The following is a 20348-nucleotide window of genomic DNA, read 5'->3' on the forward strand; positions in this document are numbered from 1 at the left end:
TGCCAGAGCAAGGGCACGAGAAAAGTCATTAGCCTAGAGATGAGAGCATGGCAGTGTGATGTATAGCAGCCCATCCTACAGATGGTCTCAATGAAGAAAGTGAAATTTTCTACCTACTGCCTGGTCAGGCACAAAGAAATGGACTTAATTTGCAAGAAGCAAAGGTTCTAGGCCAGATAAGACTATGGGTTCAGACTGAAAAGTAATAATCACTCCTGATTCTTTGGAAGAACAGGCTTAATTCGCCACCTTTTCTAGGCTGTGAAGTTTCTCCTACTTGAGGTCAGAAGATCAGCCAGATGCTATCTTCCAATTGTAGAGAGTCTTCCAATGGTAGGATTCTCTGGGGTTTGACATAAGGCTCTCACATGGAAACAGGCAAGTAGGTGGGGGTTCATTCATAAATAGAGAAAAAAATGAATAAACTGGAAAACAAGACTTCTATGTACTGATTAATTAAAGAAAGACAAAAAACGGGTTGAAGTGGGTCCCCTTCTCTACTTAAAGATTATTATGAGAGGTTCAGTCTACCTGTCTTTAACTGTGTCCTTAAGAAAGTTAAGAAGAGGGCGCCTGGGTGGCTCAGCTGGTTAAGCGACTGCCTTCGGCTCAGGTCATGATCCTGGAGTCCCGGGATCGAGTCCCGCATCGGGCTCCCTGCTCGGCAGGGAGTCTGCTTCTCCCTCTGACCCTCCCCCCTCTCATGTGCTCTCTCTCTCTCTCTCATTCTTTCTCTCAAATAAATAAATAAAATCTTTAAAAAAAAAAAAGTTAAGAAGAGCTAACATCCTATACCTCTGCATAATCTAAATGCTATCATGCCTTAGAAGTTAAACAATGACTTAGATGATTTCAGAATCTCTCCCAATGCAAAAATACTGCACAAACCAGTGAATACAAAAAATAGATTTTAAAACACCACCATACAAAAAATGCTCTTACTTAAGGACTCCACAGGAGAAGGAACTACAAAAGCTATTTCCGTAAGGGCATCGGCATAATACAGCACCTTCTTCTGTCCATTGAAAATGCTAGCCCCAACGTCTTCAGAGGAAATCATTTCATCTAGGAATGAGAAACACTCCATTACTGCTCCAAAAAAAGTGGGAAAATCAGTTTCATCCTGCTTCATGAAATTTTAACTGGTTAATAAAATGGTAATCAACAGAAGGCACGTTTCCAGCAAGAACCAATGAGTGCATAAGAAGAATAAACCATAAATGTTCATCAAATGTCTTTACACTAACTTTAAATGATAAAATCTTAATTTCACAGTTTCTGAAACTGCTCTAAATTAGGCCACTTCTGATTAGCAGAGACTTGAACTCATCTGTATGAGGCAGATTATGAAAACAGTTTTTTGGGAAGAGGTAATAATCCAAAGGAAGACGACCACCGCAGACCTCGGAAAGGAGTTAGGGCAGGTATCTGTGTGTTTCATACTCTTGCTTTCAAGGCATTTCTGTCCCTGGTGTCTTTCTACTTCTCCTCAGCTCTGCTTCTGCTCTACTTTCCTCAATGGTCGGTGACAGAATATAAACTGTACAGGCATTCTGAGTAATAGTATCTGCTCTAAGCCAGCAAGAATGAATTAACAAAAATAACATTCCTGAGAGCTAGTATAATTCTCAATTAAAACGAACATAATGCCTTACCAATAACACATAAAAGACCAAAAACCTGACAAAAAACTGGGACAAGGAAATGAACAAGTAGTTCTCAGGAGAGAAATAAAAATATGAAAAAATGCTGAAACTCAATCATTTCTCAGCTAACAGATTGGAAGATACTTAATGTGGGTGAGGATGTGGCAAGCAGAAGTTTAGACCAGAGGTTAACAAACTTTCTCTGTAAAGGATCAGACAGTAAATAAGGCTTTGTAGGCCAAAGGTCTCTGCCACAGCGACTCAAGTATGACAGCACTGCTGCATGAAAGCCATCATAAACAATACATAAACAGGTGTGGCCGAGTTCCAATAAAACTTCATTTGCAAAAACAGGATGCGCTATAGTTTGCCAACTCCTGGTTTAGACAGTGGGAAGGCACACTGCGTCTACTGTAGTAGACACTTTGCTCACTGCCCCAACACCCACTCTGCCGCAGGTGTGACCCGTGTGGGACTGACCCTTCATACCAACGGGACCTCGTCTATAGCTCTCTACCGGGTCATTCCATCTCTCTTGCCACGGCAACAGGTCTGGAGTGGCCAAATCACTGCGTATCTCAGGACCTGGATGTAGGGAGGTTCTGAGACCCAGCTAATCTCTCCTCTTCAGGCTACGGTTGGTATGTGAATGTAAAGCCTGGTACGGCCTTTTTGTACTATGAGAGAAGCCAGGCTAGGGGGACAAAGTCAATATATGAACAGCAGAGCTAAAGGAAAATTGCAGAGCAAGAGAATGGGGTGCTGATCAAATGACAACAAAAATATATACTAACCTCTGGAATTTTCATTTACATCGGACAATAAATGACCTTTAAAATATAAGCCAGTTTGGGTCAAGTTTTCTGTTACTGCAACCATAAGCATCCAATGATATTTTTATCTAATTGAAAAATGTGCATATCCTTTATAAATTTACTTATAGGAATTAAATAATACTCAAGCATATATTAAAGGATATGTGGAAATTAAAATTAGAGTATATCCCCAAATACTTCGATTCAATCTTGACTGAAATTAGAAAAAATGACAGGTCACAAATCACCATGGTATTCAGTGGGAAACCCCGAGAGAGTATAATCTTGCTGACAGAGCAACTCTGATAATTCAAAGCACTGGATACAGGTATCACCCACTTCAGAGATAGTATTAACTCTTCAGTGACTTCAGGAGCCCTCAGAACAAAGAGCATTAGCCAGGTGGTGCAAAGGTCTTAAGTTTAAATTTATACTTGCTCTGGTACTTATTATCCTGATTATAGTTCCTCAAGAAGATTTGTAGATATAGGCATGAATCTCTCCAAGATAGCTGTTTACTACAAAGGTTTCTATATGATATCCCAAGAATGTGGGGCACCCGGGTGGCTCAGTTGTTAAGCATCTGCCTTCGGCTCAGGTCATGATCCCAGGGTCCTGAGATCGAGCCCCGCGTCGGGCTCCCTGCTCAGTGGGGAGGCCTGCTTCTCCCTTTCCCACCACCCCTGCTTGTGTTCCCTCTCTCGCTGTCTATCAAATAAATAAAATCTTAAAAAAAATCCCAAGAATGTAACCTTTAATTATAGCCACAAAGTCTATAAAACACACCTGTTAATAGAAAACTGTATTGGACAAAATATACGTTAGCAAACGTATTAGCAAGTAAATCTCATTATAATACTCTTATAGAAAATAGAATTTGTTTACTCACAATATAAAAGGGAACTTATTAGCCTTATGTTATTTAAGCCATGAATTTTATATTAACTAACTTTATCTATCTGTCTATAATTTTTTCCCCCATTTATACAGAAGACATCTGAAAGAATATACAAACTAGTGTTAAGTGGGCTCTTCTAAGGACTCAAATTAGGGGAAGAAAACTTTTCTTTAATATACCTCTGGTTTGTTTGTTTCTTTGTAAAATAAGACTACAAACTTATAGTAAAGAGGGAGAAATCAAGAACAACAAAACAAGAAAAAACAATGACCATTATGAGTTTTACCTTGTTCAGGTCCTTCACCATCATCGCAACTGTTAATAGACCAACTGGTGGAAACATGCCCCGTCCAACCAGGGTGTCTGCCCACATCTACTGACCAGCCAAGAGAAAGCAAAAATTCTAGGAAATGTGGCTGAACATTTCTGGAAGATTCCACATTCTTTAAAATCTGAAATACATACCAATCATCAGCTATAATGAAGGAAACAAAAGAGCATATCAAAATAAATCTCCATAAAAATCAGTTAGCTTTGAAGTATCTGACAAATTAAGTCTAAGCTCAGAATAAACTTGGGAATACATCCCTATAGTTAAAAATGATGCTTCTAGTTAGATTTGGGTTCAAATCCTGGCTGGGCCTTGGGAAAGTTTCTTAACCTCACTGTTTCAGTATCTTCAACTCTAAAGTAGGGATAATAATGATGTTTGTGAAGATTAAGCGAGATAATGCAAGTAAAGCCTTTAGCTTCCCCTCTAGCAAAACAATTACTAAACTAGACATATCTACTAAAAGTAAATTAAAACTGCTACGTCCCTGTCTTCACAGACTTTACTGTCTGGTTAGTGAGGTACTTTACACAGGTATGTGATTATTTTATTACACATCATGACAAAGGATATAAAAGTACAAATCTATTAAAAATTCAATAAAGATTAGGTATAATAAGCGAGAAAACATCCTCCTCTTAGTCCAAAGAAGAGAATGCAGCCATTCCAGAAAAAAATAAAGTGACCAGAAGGTTCTCCCCTCTTAACTAACTACCAGATTTAATACCTGGGCTTTTTACTGGCCTCGAAAAGTCCCTAAAACCATGGTTCTCATGGGGGTGATTTCCCCTCTAGGGGCCAACTGGAATGTCTGAAGACATTTTTGTCATCACAACTTGTGGGGTACTACTGGTATCTAGTGAGTAGAGGCCAAAGATGCTGCTAAATGTCCTATTTATAGGACAGCTCCCATAACAAAGAATTATCTAGCCTAAAATAGCAATAGTACTGCTGTTGAAAACCTATGCTAAGGGAAGGAAAATGAGAAATCCTCTACAAATTGTAAATGAAAAGGGGGGAATGTATCAAGATCACCAAGGGAATATTTTTTCTTGAACATTTCATTAAACTTTTTATTCAATAATAATTATAAAACATTTAACTTTCATTTAATTTTGCATTAAATGTTATTTCCGTTGTGAGAATAAATGACTAAAATATTAAGTGATTTATCTGATCTATAGTTCTTAATCTAAGATCATTCAACTTATAATTTAATATCTGTAGTAGAATATTAAAAGTATGCAGTAAAGGGCGCCTGGGTGGCTCAGATGGTTAAGCGTCTGCCTTCAGCTCAGGTCATGATCCCAGGATCCTGGGATCGGGTCCCGCATCGGGCTCCCTGCTTCTCCCTCTGCCTTTCTCCCTCTCTCTGTCTGTTTCTCATGAATAAATAAATAAAATCTTAAAAAAAAAAAAGTATGCAGTATGAACGACATCTATAAAACACATAAACAAATCATACAACACGAAAGCAAAGAGTATAAGGATCACCTGACAGTGAACACAGCAACAGATATCACTGTTGATAGCACCCAAAGTCAGCATACAGAGATTTGAGGCATTCTTGAATTCAGAGAGGGGTGAGCTGACATTGATTCTATAGGATCAGGGAAACATAAATCTGCCACCTGGGCAATTTCTTAAACATGAGATTTTCTTAGACCACTGCAGACCTTCTACACAGCATCAGCAGAAGTAAGATCCTGGAATCACTATTTTTAAAACTCTCCAATTGACAGTGACAGAGTTGGTCCACAAGTCACAGATGTGGTTCATCAATGCTAATCTATGTCAAGACCATACAGAGGCCTGATCAAATCAAAATATGGGGTGTTCCCTCTATTACCTGTCAATCCACTGGGCGAAAATTGCCAGGCCATCATGTCTTAAACACTTCTCGTTAGAAGTACACCTATGTAGTTCACCCACAGCCCTTCACAGTCCTATGTGTCAGGAACCTGATTGACAGCCACTTCCAGTTTTCTTTCAATTAAAATTTTTATTCAGAAGTGGAAGTTTTAAATAAACAATTTCTGAAAAGTTAGTCAAGACACAATAGATGAGTCAAATTCAACCTGCAGGCCACTGGCTGGCAGCTAGAAATTAATCTAAAGCTACCCTGCAGCTAGGGAAGGTGCAGCTCAGACATTCTATAGGAGGCTGCAAAGACTGCAATGCTCTAATCACTCAGTTCCTAGAAAGCTAAGGAAACTGAATTAATTTAAGAGCTACCTCAACAGTTTGTGTCTTCTTTCACAGTAAGGAGAAAAATGGCCCTATTATTGTCATACAAACCATGCATGAGACTTCTTCCAAACAAATCCTCAACTCCTGCAATCAACCCCATTCTGAGGTTCTTTCAAAAACCTGGACTCCACTAGTCTCACCTCCAGCTATCATAAGCCCACATTCTCCCAAGCTCCAAAGTATCCTGGACTCCAGTGAATTTTGTGAAGATGGAATTCTTTCTTACCTTCAGGGCCATTACACATGTTACAACTTTGTTAGTAACAACCTGCTTCTACCTTTTTACCTACTCCCAGTGTAACCACAGGTATCAGCTAAAATGTCTTTTTCTACTAACCTTCTCAAAACAAGATTAGGTTTTCCTGTTGATGGCTACTATAACATGCTTCTAATTAGCACACTTTACTATGGTTGCTTAGTCATCTGTCTTTCCCTTTAGACAGTAGTTCTGGGACTCAGATACCTTGTAGCTCTGATCTGATCTCAGATACCTTGCAGTTCACCACTGTAACCCTGGCACCTGATAGTGAACACTAAATAAATATTTATTGAATCAATAGCATGAGATGAGAAGAACTTTCTCATAAATCAATCTCATTTTCTAGCAGTTCACCAATTATTTGAAATAGTGCTTCTAATAGAAATAAACATTTTGTGACTTTGATAGATTTTTTAAGGTATGATCAATTTGATTAGCTAACAGTATTATAAGGGTTACAGTAAAATTCCAAGATCACGTAGTCATAGTGCCCTACACATCTACTACTGTATTTGATAAATCTTCCTTTGGTCCTTTCCTAGTCAAAAGTTGGTAACTGCCGGCCTATTGGATGTTTCAACTATTCATTTCCAACAGACACTTCAAATCTCTTGTCATTTACTCTCAGTTTTCCCATTATCCCTCATCTTATATTTTTCTTCAACCTTCTACTCTCTTTAATACATGCACCAACTTAAGTCTTCTTTAACTTAAGTTTTATTAAGTCTTCCACTTCTGTCTTTTATATTATTTCAGGGTGTTCTTTTCCCCGCCGTATGCTATGCATGCCTCAAGTGAAATTACTGGCTTGTAAAATTACCTGGAAGGTGAGCTCCTCGAGAGGAAAGACTGTTACTCACTTCTATACCCAGGCACGGTGAGCCACACAGAAGATGTTCAGTAAATATCTGTTGCTATTTTTCATCTTTTTAAGCAATCGAGCCTAGCTTTAGCTTGTGGTTAACCTTTTATATTTCAGTTTCTTTTGTCCTATCAACCTGAATTCTTCAAGGGGAAGAAAGACACACTATGGCTCCTCTCTAAATCACTTTCTTTTGAGCGTCAAAAGACTTAGGACTCTGGGCATCACAATTTTCATTAATTTCATTCTGAACTGGTTCACAATTCTTTAAGCATCAAGTATAACCTCCCTCCTACTATGCAAAAACAAAAGCCAAGTAAAACTTTTTAACATTTACAGCATAAAAAATTATCCCCAAAATTCAGAAATCTTACCTCCTGGTTTGTTTTCTGACCTGGTTTCATATAGAAAATAAAAACTGTGTCAAAGGGACGACATGGCAAGAGATCCAGATACCCAATGTCATCAAAAAATCCAGGTATCGTGGAGTCAAGTGCAATAAGGTGAGGAGGTAGGCGACTATTTGCAGGCTCCTACCACCAAAGGAAGAAAGGAGAAATTATCATCTCTTTTCACTATTCTAATTATAAAAGCAATACTTGCTCATGGTTTAATATTAAGTAAAAAAATTATTAAGTGGCAGGAATAAGCACAACCATTATCCTGAACTAGAAAAGCTATTTAACATTCTTGTATACTTCCTTTCAATTGCTTTTTTTGTCAAAGACAATGGAGACCATACCATGTATATAATTTTGGATCCTATTTTCTCTGTAATGTATCACGCTTTCTAGAAAAAAATAAAAAATTTCATGGGGGGAGCCTGGGTGACTCAGTCGGTTAAGTAGCCGAGTCGATTTTGGCTCTGGTCATGATCTCAGGATTGTGAGATTGAGCCCCACATTGGGCTCCATGCTGGAGCCTGCTTGAGATTCTTTCTCTCCCTCTCCCTATGCCCCTCCCCCCACTTGTGCGAGCTCAGAGTAATGTTCATACTCTCCATCACCAACTCACTTTTCTACAACACAGAACATTTTCGATGTGCTGAAACCCCAAACCAGCAATGTTGGCCCTGCTTCCCTAAAAAGTTAACCTCTGGCCTTTAACCAAGTAGCTGCTAGGGAGTGAGGGCAGGGGACAACTTGTGCAATGAGCAACTTCTTGCCTAGCACATGTCAGTTGTGCTTTTCAAAACAAAGAGGCCTTAGTACAAACCCCAAATCCACCTCGGGCAAGCTATTTCACATTTCTGAGCCTGTTTCCACATCTGTAAAACAGGAATAGTATCACTTTCTTTGTAAAATTGTTTTAAGGATAATGGAATTAAGAATAATGGTAATAGGAGTGCCTGGGTGGGTCAGTCGGTTAAGCGTCTGCCTTCAGCTCAGGTCATAATCTCAGGGTCCTGGGATCAAGCCCCATATCGGGCTCCCTGCTCAGTAAGGAGTCTGCTTCTTCCTCTCCCTCTGTACCTCCCCACATTTTAAACATTTTTTGTGCTTTTTCAAATAAATAAAATCTTAAAAAAAAAAAGAATAATGGCAATATCTGGGCCCTGGCTGGTTCAGTCAGTAGAGTGTGTGACACTTGATCTCAGGGTTGTGAGTTCAAGCCCCATGCTGGGTGAGGAGCCTACTTAAAAAAAAAAAAAAAAAAAAAAAAAAAAAAAGGCAATATTTACCTTCCAGGTTGGCTGGCTGTGCACTAAATACTGCATGAAGCATCTCACACAGTTGCACACAGCCACAGTGAGGTGGGTACTTTTATCGTCTCCATTTCAGATGAGGAGCTAAGACTTGGAGACATCAGGCAACTGCCCAAGATCACACAGCTGGCAAGCACTGGTGCCAAAACATAAACCCAGCCAGTCTGATCTTAGAACCTGCACAACATAAGAAGTTCTCTGCTCACAAATACCTGTTACTTTTTAAAAGTTGCACTAAAGAGCAGAGGCCACTGTAGCTTGTACCTTCAGTCATAAATGTTGATAGAAGATTTTCAAAATTCTTGTTCTAATTGTATGTAGATTTTATTTACACATGTGATGTGGGCCCTACAGTACTCAGGGAATTTCAGAGCTAGGTGTATTACCAAAGCAGCCCCCTCAGACAGGCAGATCGTCCCCTCAATCCGGAAGGATTCATGGGACAAACGGTATTGGACTTGTAGAGTAAAAACTACAGCACCACAGAATTTCATCTACTTGCAATGCAGGGTAAGATTTATTTATTTAATTCCTTCTGTCCTCAAAAATGTTTTAGCTATTATCAACTCCATGTTAATTTATGAATATATTTACTCATAGGAAAATTACCTTCAATGCTTCTAAGGACAAAAATCCAAAGTGGGAAAGGAAGAGGCGTGCTGTTTGGAATTCCTGGGCAGGAGGTGGAGGCTTACAATCCGTAACTGGATCAGGAAAACTTCTCTTTTGCAGTTCTTCCTCACTTTGATGTTCAAGGTGTACTTCATAAGCAATCTGCTGGGTCATGCCATTCCTTAATTTTTCATGTCTCTCTTCTAACTGAAATAAACCAAGTATTTAATTATTTTGGAATTATCATAAAAGTACTAGAATTAATCTTAAATTAAGAATAAAAATAAAGCTTTAAGCAACTAAGGAAATGCAGATAATTTTCACTGATCAACACCGAGTTTCAATTCAACAGAGAATGCAACTAAGCAAACATGTTTCAAGGTTAAAACAAATACCCAAAAAACTCCCCTGTAGCCTCAACAATGATGTCCTTCATCTCCTTGCTGTAAATGAAACCATTCTGTCTCTGCTTCCCCTCAAATGGGCAAGAAAGGGGGCAGAGTTCTTGCTTTCACCCCCTCTCCCTCACCACTGTCCACCCTCACCCTACAGCCCCTCATGTTGAAAGTCCTCATCCGTATGGATTACTCCACTAGATTCAGAGACTCTCTCTGACCGCCTGCTTCCCTTCTGATCAATCCTAGCTTAAACTCCGCCCTCTGGGGTGAGCGATGATCCTTCCAATAGCCTGGCTTGTATTTCTATAACCTCCTCAACCTTCACAACTTTGGCCATCTACGAGCACACTCTGTACCTCAGATAAGCTGTACTTTAAAGAGCTACAATGGTGAGATTCCCTTCTCCAACCACAAGCCCCCTCCTGCAGCTCTCCCACACCTTCACTCCCCAGCTGTGCTTTCCCAGCACTGTGAGTATTCAATCTCTCCTCGTGTTGTCCCAGGCCAGTAGTATCCTGGCTTTATCTATTTCCCAACCAAGCCTAACCCCCCAAATCTAACATCTTAGTACCCTCTTCTAAACATATAAATGGCCATTTTTTTTTATTCTTCCATATTCTTACCCCTATCAATCTCCACACCACTCAAATTTTTTTACTTAATGCCTCCGGATCCCAAGGACTTTTGAAGAAGTAAGCACAGTAAGTTAAATAATTTCACTATAGACAATTCTATTTAACCTGGGCTGGGCTGCCTGGCAATTTTATGAGCTATCTTTTATTCCCTATTTCACTGCTAAGAACTAAAATTTAGTATTTACATGAGCTCCCTCCTTTCCACCTTCAAATGTCTCTGAATCTCCACCTGTTCTCTCCTTCTCTCCTGTCTTGCCAGAAATATGGTTTTTCTAGACACCATCACTCAGACTCTTGACCGTACTGCCTCTAGGGCTTTATTTGATTACTTATCATTTTCCTAGCCCATCTTACAGTATTAGCAGACACAGGCCCTTTTTCCACTGCTTCCTTCCTTTCAGCCTCTAAGCATGTTCATATTCCTCACAACTGTGAGTTAAAAAAAAGAGAGAGAGAAAGAAAGAAAAAAGAAAAGTAAAAACTAGCTTTGCCCTGCCTTAGCTAGGCCATTTCCTCATGCTATTATCCACTCTCTTAAAAAAAATTTTTTTTTAAGATTTTTATTTATTTACTTGACAGAGAGAGACACAGCGAGAGAGGGAACACAGCAGGGGGAGTGGGAGAGGGAGAAGCAGGCTTCCCGCGGAGCAGGGAGCCCGATGTGGGGCTCGACCCCAGGACCCCGGGATCACGACCTGAGCCGAAGGCAGACGCTGAACAACTGAGCCACCCAGCCGCCCCTTATCCACTCTCTTAAATGCTAACTGTGTAGTTCATGTTCAGTGCCTCTCATTAACCATTCACCCTTCAGCACCTTACACTCCCGTCCCTGATTTTAACACTCTTTTGGACCTGCTCTCAAAGGTCACCCACACGTTCATGCCAAAATCCAGGGGCCTCTACTTAGTGCTCCTTCTCTCCGATCTCTGACTGGTGTAAGCAGCCTCCATTCCTGTCCTATTCTCTCACACCCTGACGTACTTCTGCCCCCTACTTCTTAAACTTCTTCTCTCTTGATCTAAGATACCAATTACTTAATCTAATTATCTAAATTAATCTAAAACCAAATACATTTTTCCCATCTTCCCAAACATGTCCTCTTCCTAAATAATCCATATTTCTGTAAATAGCACTGATATCTCCTTGTCACTCAGCTTCAGAATCTAAGTTCTTCAGTTTTTTTTCCTTCTCTCATCAATCGAAGACTGCTTGGGTTTACCTCTACAGCACATTCCATGTGTTTCAGCTTCCACTATCAGCCAGGTAGTCCTTCCTTTTCCCTGCCTTGATGGTCATCAAAATCTCTGAATTGGTCTCCCTTCTCCAGATATCCTCCACCATTCTGATCATGTCCCCATCCTGCTGAAACCTACCATGGACCAGCCCAGGCACCTCTCTAGGAGGGGTCCAGGTCCTTTCAATCAGCCACAAATACTTCTTACTACATGGTAACCTGGATGACAGAGATCTAGGTCATCTTATGAACCACCTCCAATAACATCAAAAAAAAGCAGTAGTCTCGACCATGGCAGTTGTTCAAGAATGTTTAGTCATTCCCTTAACAACAGCTGACAATAACTTATCTTACTTCTTCAGTGACAATTTCATGCAAATCTGGAATGCTCAGATCTGCTTTCACAAAAGGAATCTTATCCACCTCTTCAGGAAATGGTCGATGTTTGACAGTATATTTAAATCCAACATCATTTTTAGGAACTGGACGAGGTTCAGGTACAAAAAGCTGTTAAAATAAAACAAATAATGTTATGTGAATTACATTTGGTGCCATCTGTAATGACAGGTACTTCCCTGGTCTCTTAGATGCCTGTTTCCCTAGGATTACATAACACTGGAACTCAGTGAGAATCTGCAAATACCACTGCTAACACTAAAGGTAAACAGCCTGTGTACCAGTGTATTCCTTTTTTATAAACGTGTTCATCATTTTGCAGATTTTGTGACTTACGGGTTGGATACCTCTAACAGCCCCAGGCCAGAATCTCCCATATTAAGTGGTAAACCAACGGATAAGGAAGTTTAGAACTTAAGGCTCAAACTTCCCTCTTCTCCAAGGGTTCTCAAATCATCCCATATAACAAAGTACAAGTTTAGGTCCCCGGGGCCTCTCTAGACAGGGAGTTCAACTGAATACCAAATCGACATCCTCATGGCTCCAAATCCCTGCTTTGATACACTTTTAACTGTGCGGCTTCTGTTTTTGCATCTGAAAAGTGGAAATAATCCATCACAAGGATGTTGTAATGATTAAATAAAAATGTATAAGGCACATACTAAAGCATCAACAAATTTTAGTTCCTTTCCTGATCTCCTTCCTCCTGTCTTTAATGCTAATTTAGTGGCTTACAGTGCTGACAGAATGTGATCTGCATGATGCCACCAAGCAAAAACAGGGGTGTGCTCCTCACAGGGTAAAAACACATCTCATCTAAAAGAGACAGCCAGGATGTTAAGTGATTTTAGACACATGCTCCAATTTTGTGGCTGTCTCTCTTAAATGCTGGTGACATTTTATGAAGTCATGTTTTAAAGAATTTTTAGTAACATAAGTAAAAGCTTGTAATGTAATAAGTGAAAAAACGGTATACAAAAAGGACTCAAATTCTATTTAATATTATCGTGTACAGAAAGGAAAAAAGGCTGTAAAGAAATCCACTGAAATACTTAGTGACTACCTCTGGAAAGTCAGAGTACAGATGATTTAAAATTTCTTCATTATCTGAATTTTCCAACCTTCTCCCACAAGTAAATTTTATTCACAAAAGTATAACATTACAAAGAAAATAAACTATGCCATCCCAAATAAGATTTCATTAAATTATACAGCATCTTAAAAAAATTATAGGGCATATTACCAATTATACAGGAAAAATTATGTAAAAACAATGTGAAACTAAGTCCTGTTGCCAGAGAGACTGAGAGTCTGGCCAAATTTTTTTCATATATGGCGCATACCTGAGTTTTATTATATTTAACACAACATAAAAAAATGAGGCCACGGCTCAGAAGAGTAGTTCTTAATCATAAGTGGATTCAGAATCACCTGAAAAGCTTTTTGAAAATACATCTGTCATGAAGATTCTTTAAAGAGTAATTTAGTGGATGTGGGATTTATGGGCTCCTAAGATGATTCTGATGTGAACCAATAGACTGAACCCTGGATCAAAAATATTTATCAATGAATTTTGCTGGGATGTTATTTAACCTTTAAATCATAATACACACGCACACTCGAATGCACGCACTCATTCACTCCTAGTCACTTCCCTATAATTTCTAATAGATACCTTCTGATTTGCTTTTGCTCCTCTGGGTAAAAGGCAAAGTTGTTGTGCCCAAGCAAGTCTTCCAGACATTCCCCGGACCAGCACAGTGACAGAGGGGAAAAAATCATCTAGAATAAAATATTGGTGTAAAAAATTTTTATTTCAGACAACAGTGATTTAAAATACACCTGTTATCAACTGTAGAGCCTCTAATAATCCAAGCCCCAGCACAGTGTTTGAAAGCCACAGTGTTCTTGTCCATGTGCCATCTCTGCGGTTTCTGCCATATCCATATACCATAAGTACTATTATCTTACTTTGTATCAACCACTTTCTTTTTTAAACTTAAATCTATTTTAAAAGGAAATTGTGTATCTTTAAGTGGAAAACTGTGAATTTTGGTGTTCTGATAATGTATTTTTTAAATACATGTTTAACAATACATAAAATAATGTTCACCAATATACTAACACCATCTCATGCCTCCAGTGGTACACATACACATTTTTGGCAAACCCTGTCCTAGCCAATATTCTTAGTACAGAAAGACAGACCGGTGTCTGCAGTGCTGCTGTTGCATTCCCCCACGCCTTGTGTACTGCTATCCACCACAGGCAGTCACTGTTCCATCCCAGGGGAAGTTCAGGGGCAGGGAATTGGGGAGGCAGGGAGGAACTCAAGATGGACTTCCTGAGTGACCCAGATCCTCCTTCTTATTCCCTCCTTTGTCCTGGTGTGGGAGTTAAACTTTTTCAAACTTTTCTTTCTCACTTCTTCTATTAACTATTACAATCAACTATTAAAGTGTCCTTGTATATCTATAAAATCCCAACTGTCTATACTTTTAGTACACTTCCAATACAGTGAAATTACTTGGAATAGAGTAGGGAAGTCCTAAAAAATCTGGAAGCGGGCTGACACTTGCCCCTCAGGCCAGGAAACCCAAAGGGAACATGGAGATTTTAGACTCCTTAGCAGGTGGCCTGGGAGTAGAAGGCTGGAGGAATCATGAATAATAGGCACAAGCCAGGGAAGAAAGTGAAGCAAGCCCTAGGTCTGGGACAGAGAAGAAAGAAGCGCATGCAGGGAAGAGTTGGAACTAGCACTTCTGGACCTGGGCAATGATTAAAGGCCACATCTTTTATATTAAAGTCACTGTATCTTACCACTACACAATGGAAACCTGTCATGGTATTCATTCATCTGTGAACTACAGAGAAATGTCTCTTTTTCGTTTTATGGATTCATGAGATTCTACTCATACAGTCTCAACAGAATTTGCATGGGACTGTAAGACCCTGTTCACCTTTGTAAAGGTAACAAGTCTTTCATACTGAGAAAATCCTATGGGGCAGGGACAACAGAAAAGGACAGTATGAGGCTCAGAAAATTTGGACACCAGTCCCAGTCATACCATGTACTTCTCGAGTAACCCTGACCAAGTCACATACCCTCTCTGAGCCTCCAATTCTTCACCTGTAAATGAAGGAACAGTGGGTGATTCCCTGGACCTTCTCTGCCCATAGGTTCTGTAACCTTCACTTTCCCGGAAATAAGGGTCTCTCTGCGAACATGCTTCCTTTACATATTGGCTGATTCCAACTGCCATCAGAAAAAAAATACACTCTGAGTAGCCTGGGTGCAGTGGTAATCATATACCTTGAGATGGCTTATAATTGGAGGGAAGTTGAGGAGGGAAGGAGTGTATGCTGTGTCAATGGAAAATCATTAAAGGGTTTTCAGGAGGGCACTGGCATGGTCAGATCCATACCTGAGGAAGAGTATAATGGTGGCAGCAAGTAGGATTGGGGTAAGGGATAAGACATTATGGAACCAGAGGAGGGGGGATCAGACCATGTAGGAAGCAACCACAATAATCTCAGTAAGAAATAATAAGGCCCTACATTTGGATGTATTGGGAGGGATGCAGAGGAAAAAAAGATGTAAGAGTCACTGGGTAAGCAGAAACTTGGATACCAGTTATGGAAGGGAGAAACAGGAAGGAGCAGGCCAAGATGACTCCTCAAATTTCCTGCCTGTTTGGGTGGCACAGGTAACAGAAATACAACAATGTGGAGTGAGGGCCAGAGGAGGAGAAGGGCAGGATCCGAAGTTCAAGAAGAGTAATAACTTTTATACATAGTACAGAAGAGAAAATACCCCACTAAAGTAAACTTTTTATAGAACTAAAGAGCTCCTTTCTGAGATTTCTTTGTATGTATTTCAGATACATACAAAGAGCTCTAAGAGATTCTATTTAATATGTGTATTCATTTTCTGACCCTCTAATTTTTCAGTTACTACTATCACACAGCCAGAAGACCTTCTGACAAATGCAAAATTGTGTGCATTTGCAGTCTTTTCCTTCCCTGATCCTGTAAACAGCCTGCGAGTACTGATGAACACGTTGATTTAGCAGTGGAGAAGGCCCAAAGTGCTGAAACTTACTCTGTTCATTTCCAAGAGGTTGCTCCAGCATTGCCAGGATGACACTGTTATCCAAGACAAAGTACCGGAAACTATGCTTGTTTATGGTTGGCAGCCTGGAGTATTTAATCAAAGTGGTCTCATTCACCAGACTACAAGGAGAGGCAGGACCACTGGGTGAAGGAAATGCGCCAAGCAACTGCATAATACTATGGAGAATGCAAAAGATAACAGTTAATCCCCAAAGCAAAATCTTAAGTTTACCTCATGCATCAATGCGTTCTTCTGCTCTTTGAATTTTAATTGACCACAGCCATGCTTCCTCTTTGCAAGTAAGATTTACTCCCTGTGGTGGACATTGTGGTTGTGTGGTCTAGAATCCTGCCTCCAAGACTGAAAACTCCAGTCTCCCAGATGCAAAGAGATGGTGGCCACAGCTTTCAACTGCATCCCTCTCTAGGACCTGCTCTCAGCCAAGAAGAAGCACCTCACCCCAAATCTCCGCTTTGTCCTGGGACAGCCCATAGCCAGTGAAAGGGTGATATGGGCGTATCAAGTCCCATCCCGGCCTCAAAGCTCTTTGTTGCACCTGCCCCAGCTTAGTGCTTCCCTCTGCTCAGTCCTGCCTCCTTCACGCCCACAGAGCGGCTGATCCTAAGAGCACCTTCCAATTAACTTCTTGCAAGGAAATTTCTCTCAGAGCCTGCTATCCAGAGAACCCAACTAACCACACTTCTAAACTGTGGAGCTCCCAAAGATATATTTTAAAAAATATGTTATGTGCTCCAGGTGTCAGGATTATGCTAGCTAAAGCATTCTAGACCCAGCAAAGGACCCAAAGACCAGCCAAACCTCAATATTTCAGATGAGGAAATTCAGGCCCAGATGTGGTAAGTCATTTTTAAGCAACCAGGAATCAGGGCTTGCTGCCTTCTCACTGTGTGGTCCTGAGTAGACATTATCCTCATTTTTACAGATAAGACTGGAGGCACTAATAGTACACCTTACAGAACTATTGTAATTACTAAATAAGAATATTTTTAAAAAACGCTTTGTAAACCAGAATTCAACTGAACAAAACTTTAACATTCAGAAATGTTTATGTCCATAGAGATTTCTGCATACATTCAATTAACAATAATAACTGGCACTTATCATGAGGCACTGGTCCACTTTACACACGTTCTTTTATTTAGCTATCAAAACAACCCTATGAGGTAAGTACCATTATTATTCCCATTTTATAATGAAGAAACTGAAACACAGAGAGAAAGTATCTTGTAATGATTTTACCTTGTAGTCCTAATATCACCTGACCCTTCATATGCATCTCATTTGGAGTCTGACGTACTACCAGTGTACCATGAGGCCTTCCCCATATACATTTCATTTGGAAAACTAATACTCCCCAACACATTTTTGTCATCTCAATCCTTAGTTTGAGTGGCCTCTCCCTTTCTCCTTTCCTAATGCCTGAACGCAAATACCTCTGATAATGGAAGGCAACGCTGCTCAAGAGATGTTTTCCATCCAAAATGTTCTCTCCTCTTAGGAGAAGGATGGTCTAAAAATTTCAAAGACCAGGAGAATCTGATGGTGAGTTCAAGCCTCTAAGGATTTGTGGAAAACAGGTGAAATACCAGCAGACCAGAAATAGGAAAATGTGACTTCAGTTTTCTAATACAGGACAGAGACAGATGTCACAAAGTATATGGACCATGTGAGTTTGTCATGTTCCACACAAGATTCAAAAACAATATCAAATGGGCTGCTGGCAAGGAAATAGGTTACTAAGATCAAATCACACCAGCCTAACCACATTTTCTCTTCTGATAGTGACTAGACTGGAAAGGCAGAAAATGGTCTCTGAAATCAAGACATAAAAGTATTTGACAGTGTATGGTGATAACCTTGGAGACAACATTGAAAAATCCCTGTCAACCTGAATGGAAATCTCTGATGGTGTGCTTTGTGAATCTATCTCTGTTCAATATTTTCACCAGTGTCTTTGATTAGGACCCACACATAGCAGGCTCATTAAATCTGTGGTTGACCAAAAGTTGAGCTGCAGAGTTAATATGTCAGAGAACAAGTTGGGATCCAAATAATGAGGTAAATCTTACATAAAGAGATCTCAAGTTTAAATGTAGAGTTCTGTACATCCAAATACCCCCAAACAAGTTAAGTACACGATGAGAAAAACAGACAAAAGATAAATGTGTGAAAAAACTCTAATTTTAGTTGACTTTATGCAAATCATCAAGTTCTCAAAAACCCAATGCAGTCTCAAAGTACATTTTAATGAAAATATAATATCCTACAGAGCGTAAAGATCATCCAACTCACCTAGAATATTGTACTCAGTACCTTTAAGAGGTACATACGTAGTCAAACCCACACTGCTGAGAGAAAAATGACCAGGATGATAAAAGTACTTGAATCTCTGTCATACAACAAATAGCTTAAAGTACTGGCAGAAACAAATCACTATCTTCATGAGCACTATCTTCAGACATCATTACTGCCTAGAAAGAGGACTCCACTATCAAGAGTTAGAATTAGAACCAGTAGGTGAAAGTTAAAGTGGGAGAGATTTCAGTTCAATGTAAACATCAAATTTTTAACAATAAAAATGAAATGGGAACCCCAGGGGTTAGAGTATCCCAAAATTAGAGACTAAATAACTTGGTATACGTGTCTTACAGGGGGCTTTCATAGAAGGGCTGCTGAAAGGTGTTCCAAGAGTCCTAATTCTGAATTTGTATTAGCACATGAAGGAGAAAACACCCAACCAGCCAATCTGCACTTCATCACTGTCTACTATTCTTAGCATTGTGAGAGGTGTTGAAGAAGGAAATGTGGCCTCTACCCAAGTTGGGGAGACAACACTAGCATGTATCAAATATAACCAGATACAATTGTGACAGTATAGAATTCCATACTATGCAGTCCGGTCTGACTGAATGAGCACAGAGGCACAGAAAAGTCATCATTCAGAAGCAGAATAGCCAAGGAAGGTCCCATGGAGGCAGCCAGATCCAATGTGAGCACTGAACAGTGGAGGACGTGATCACAGGGAAAAGAGGGAAGTCATGAAATCCAGGGAATACACAGAGACAGGTATGAGCATGCCCACAAATGGCCTGCCAGGTCCCACTATGGCAGAAGGGATGTGCTGGGAAAGATCAGACAGTATGAGAAGGGACAGAAGAAGGAGGGCCTTGACAGCCAGACAAGGAGTTCAGACAACATGGCAGGAAACAGATCTATTCAGTTTTCAACCACTCACGCAGCAGAAAGAAAAAACAGTGCCTAAGGATGAGTTCAAAAACGGAATGCAAGGAGCGCCTGGGTGGCCCAGTCGTTAAGCATCTGCCTTCGGCTTGGGTCGTGATCCTCGGGGTCCTGGGATCGAGCCCCACATCGGGCTCCCTGCTCAGCAGGAAGTCTGCTTCTCCCTCTCCCACTCCCCCTGCTTGTGTTCCTGCTCTTGCTATCTCTCTGTCAAATAAATAAATAAAATCTTAAAAAAAAAAAAAACGGAATGCAAGATGAACAGGGTGAGATTAAAAACAGGGAAATTGGGTAAGAAGTGAGAAAAGCCTAGACCAGAATGCTGAGGTTAGAGGGGATGGAGGAAATACTTCTAAAAATAAAGTCTACTGGACTCAGTCACTGGCTTCATACGGGGAATGACAGATAAAGCAGAGATAACTCAGAAAAAAAGCCAAAGGTCTGTGTTTGCATAATCAGAAAACAGCAGTAATTTTGAGAGAATAGACAGATTTGGTTTGGGACAGGTTTCATGATGACAATACTCTGCAGGGCCCTCTTCAAGACTGGTAACTGGAGATACCATTTGTGGAGCTGGCAGCAGAAACCAGACAGCTGCAGATAAAACAGATGAGCCACCTAGATAACCACTGGCTAGGTTGCCTGGAAGCCAGGGCTCACTACTCATTCTGAGCACATATCCAATTCTTGCAGCGTCATATTCTCACAGGAATGAGGCTAGGATGCAGCAAACTTACTTTTGTATAATACAGAGTTCCCAGCGAGAAATGCTCTCCCCGTTTCTCTCCATATCTTTCTTACTCTTCCAGGCACACATCAAGGCTCAGTTCTTTTATAAAGCTTTTCAGTCTACCCCACCCCCAACATGGTCTTCTCTCTGAACTTTTTTTTTTAAGAGAGAAAATGCGTGTGCGTGCCACGGGAGCGTGTGT

At 40.2% G+C, this 20348-nt stretch overlaps 1 protein-coding gene and 1 long non-coding RNA gene across 6 annotated transcripts in view; one reads left to right on the forward strand and one right to left on the reverse strand.

Annotated features, from left to right (window-relative positions):
* The window catches only part of RALGAPB (Ral GTPase activating protein non-catalytic subunit beta), an 82288-nt gene that overhangs the window by 14563 nt on the left and 47377 nt on the right, over nucleotides 1-20348 (reverse strand). For all 4 annotated transcript variants that reach the window (XM_025875733.2, XM_025875732.2, XM_073880436.1 and 1 more), the window contains 7 exons: nucleotides 16144-16331; nucleotides 13717-13823; nucleotides 12000-12152; nucleotides 9376-9585; nucleotides 7436-7594; nucleotides 3646-3811; nucleotides 943-1065 (listed from right to left, as the gene is read on the reverse strand). In XM_025875733.2, coding sequence (XP_025731518.1) covers nucleotides 943-1065; nucleotides 3646-3811; nucleotides 7436-7594; nucleotides 9376-9585; nucleotides 12000-12152; nucleotides 13717-13823; nucleotides 16144-16331 — 1106 coding nt within the window. The remainder of the gene's footprint in view (nucleotides 1-942; nucleotides 1066-3645; nucleotides 3812-7435; nucleotides 7595-9375; nucleotides 9586-11999; nucleotides 12153-13716; nucleotides 13824-16143; nucleotides 16332-20348) is intronic.
* LOC112827704 (uncharacterized) overlaps nucleotides 19117-20348 on the forward strand; it is a 35271-nt gene continuing 34039 nt past the window's right edge. For both annotated transcript variants that reach the window (XR_003209306.2, XR_012374697.1), the window contains exon 1: nucleotides 19117-19242. This is a non-coding gene — a long non-coding RNA (uncharacterized lncRNA). The remainder of the gene's footprint in view (nucleotides 19243-20348) is intronic.

Source organism: Callorhinus ursinus, unplaced genomic scaffold (genome assembly GCF_003265705.2).
Source record: "Callorhinus ursinus isolate GAN/ISIS: 27379988/994484 unplaced genomic scaffold, GSC_fseal_2.0 scaffold38, whole genome shotgun sequence".
Taxonomy (NCBI): Eukaryota; Metazoa; Chordata; class Mammalia; order Carnivora; family Otariidae; genus Callorhinus; species Callorhinus ursinus.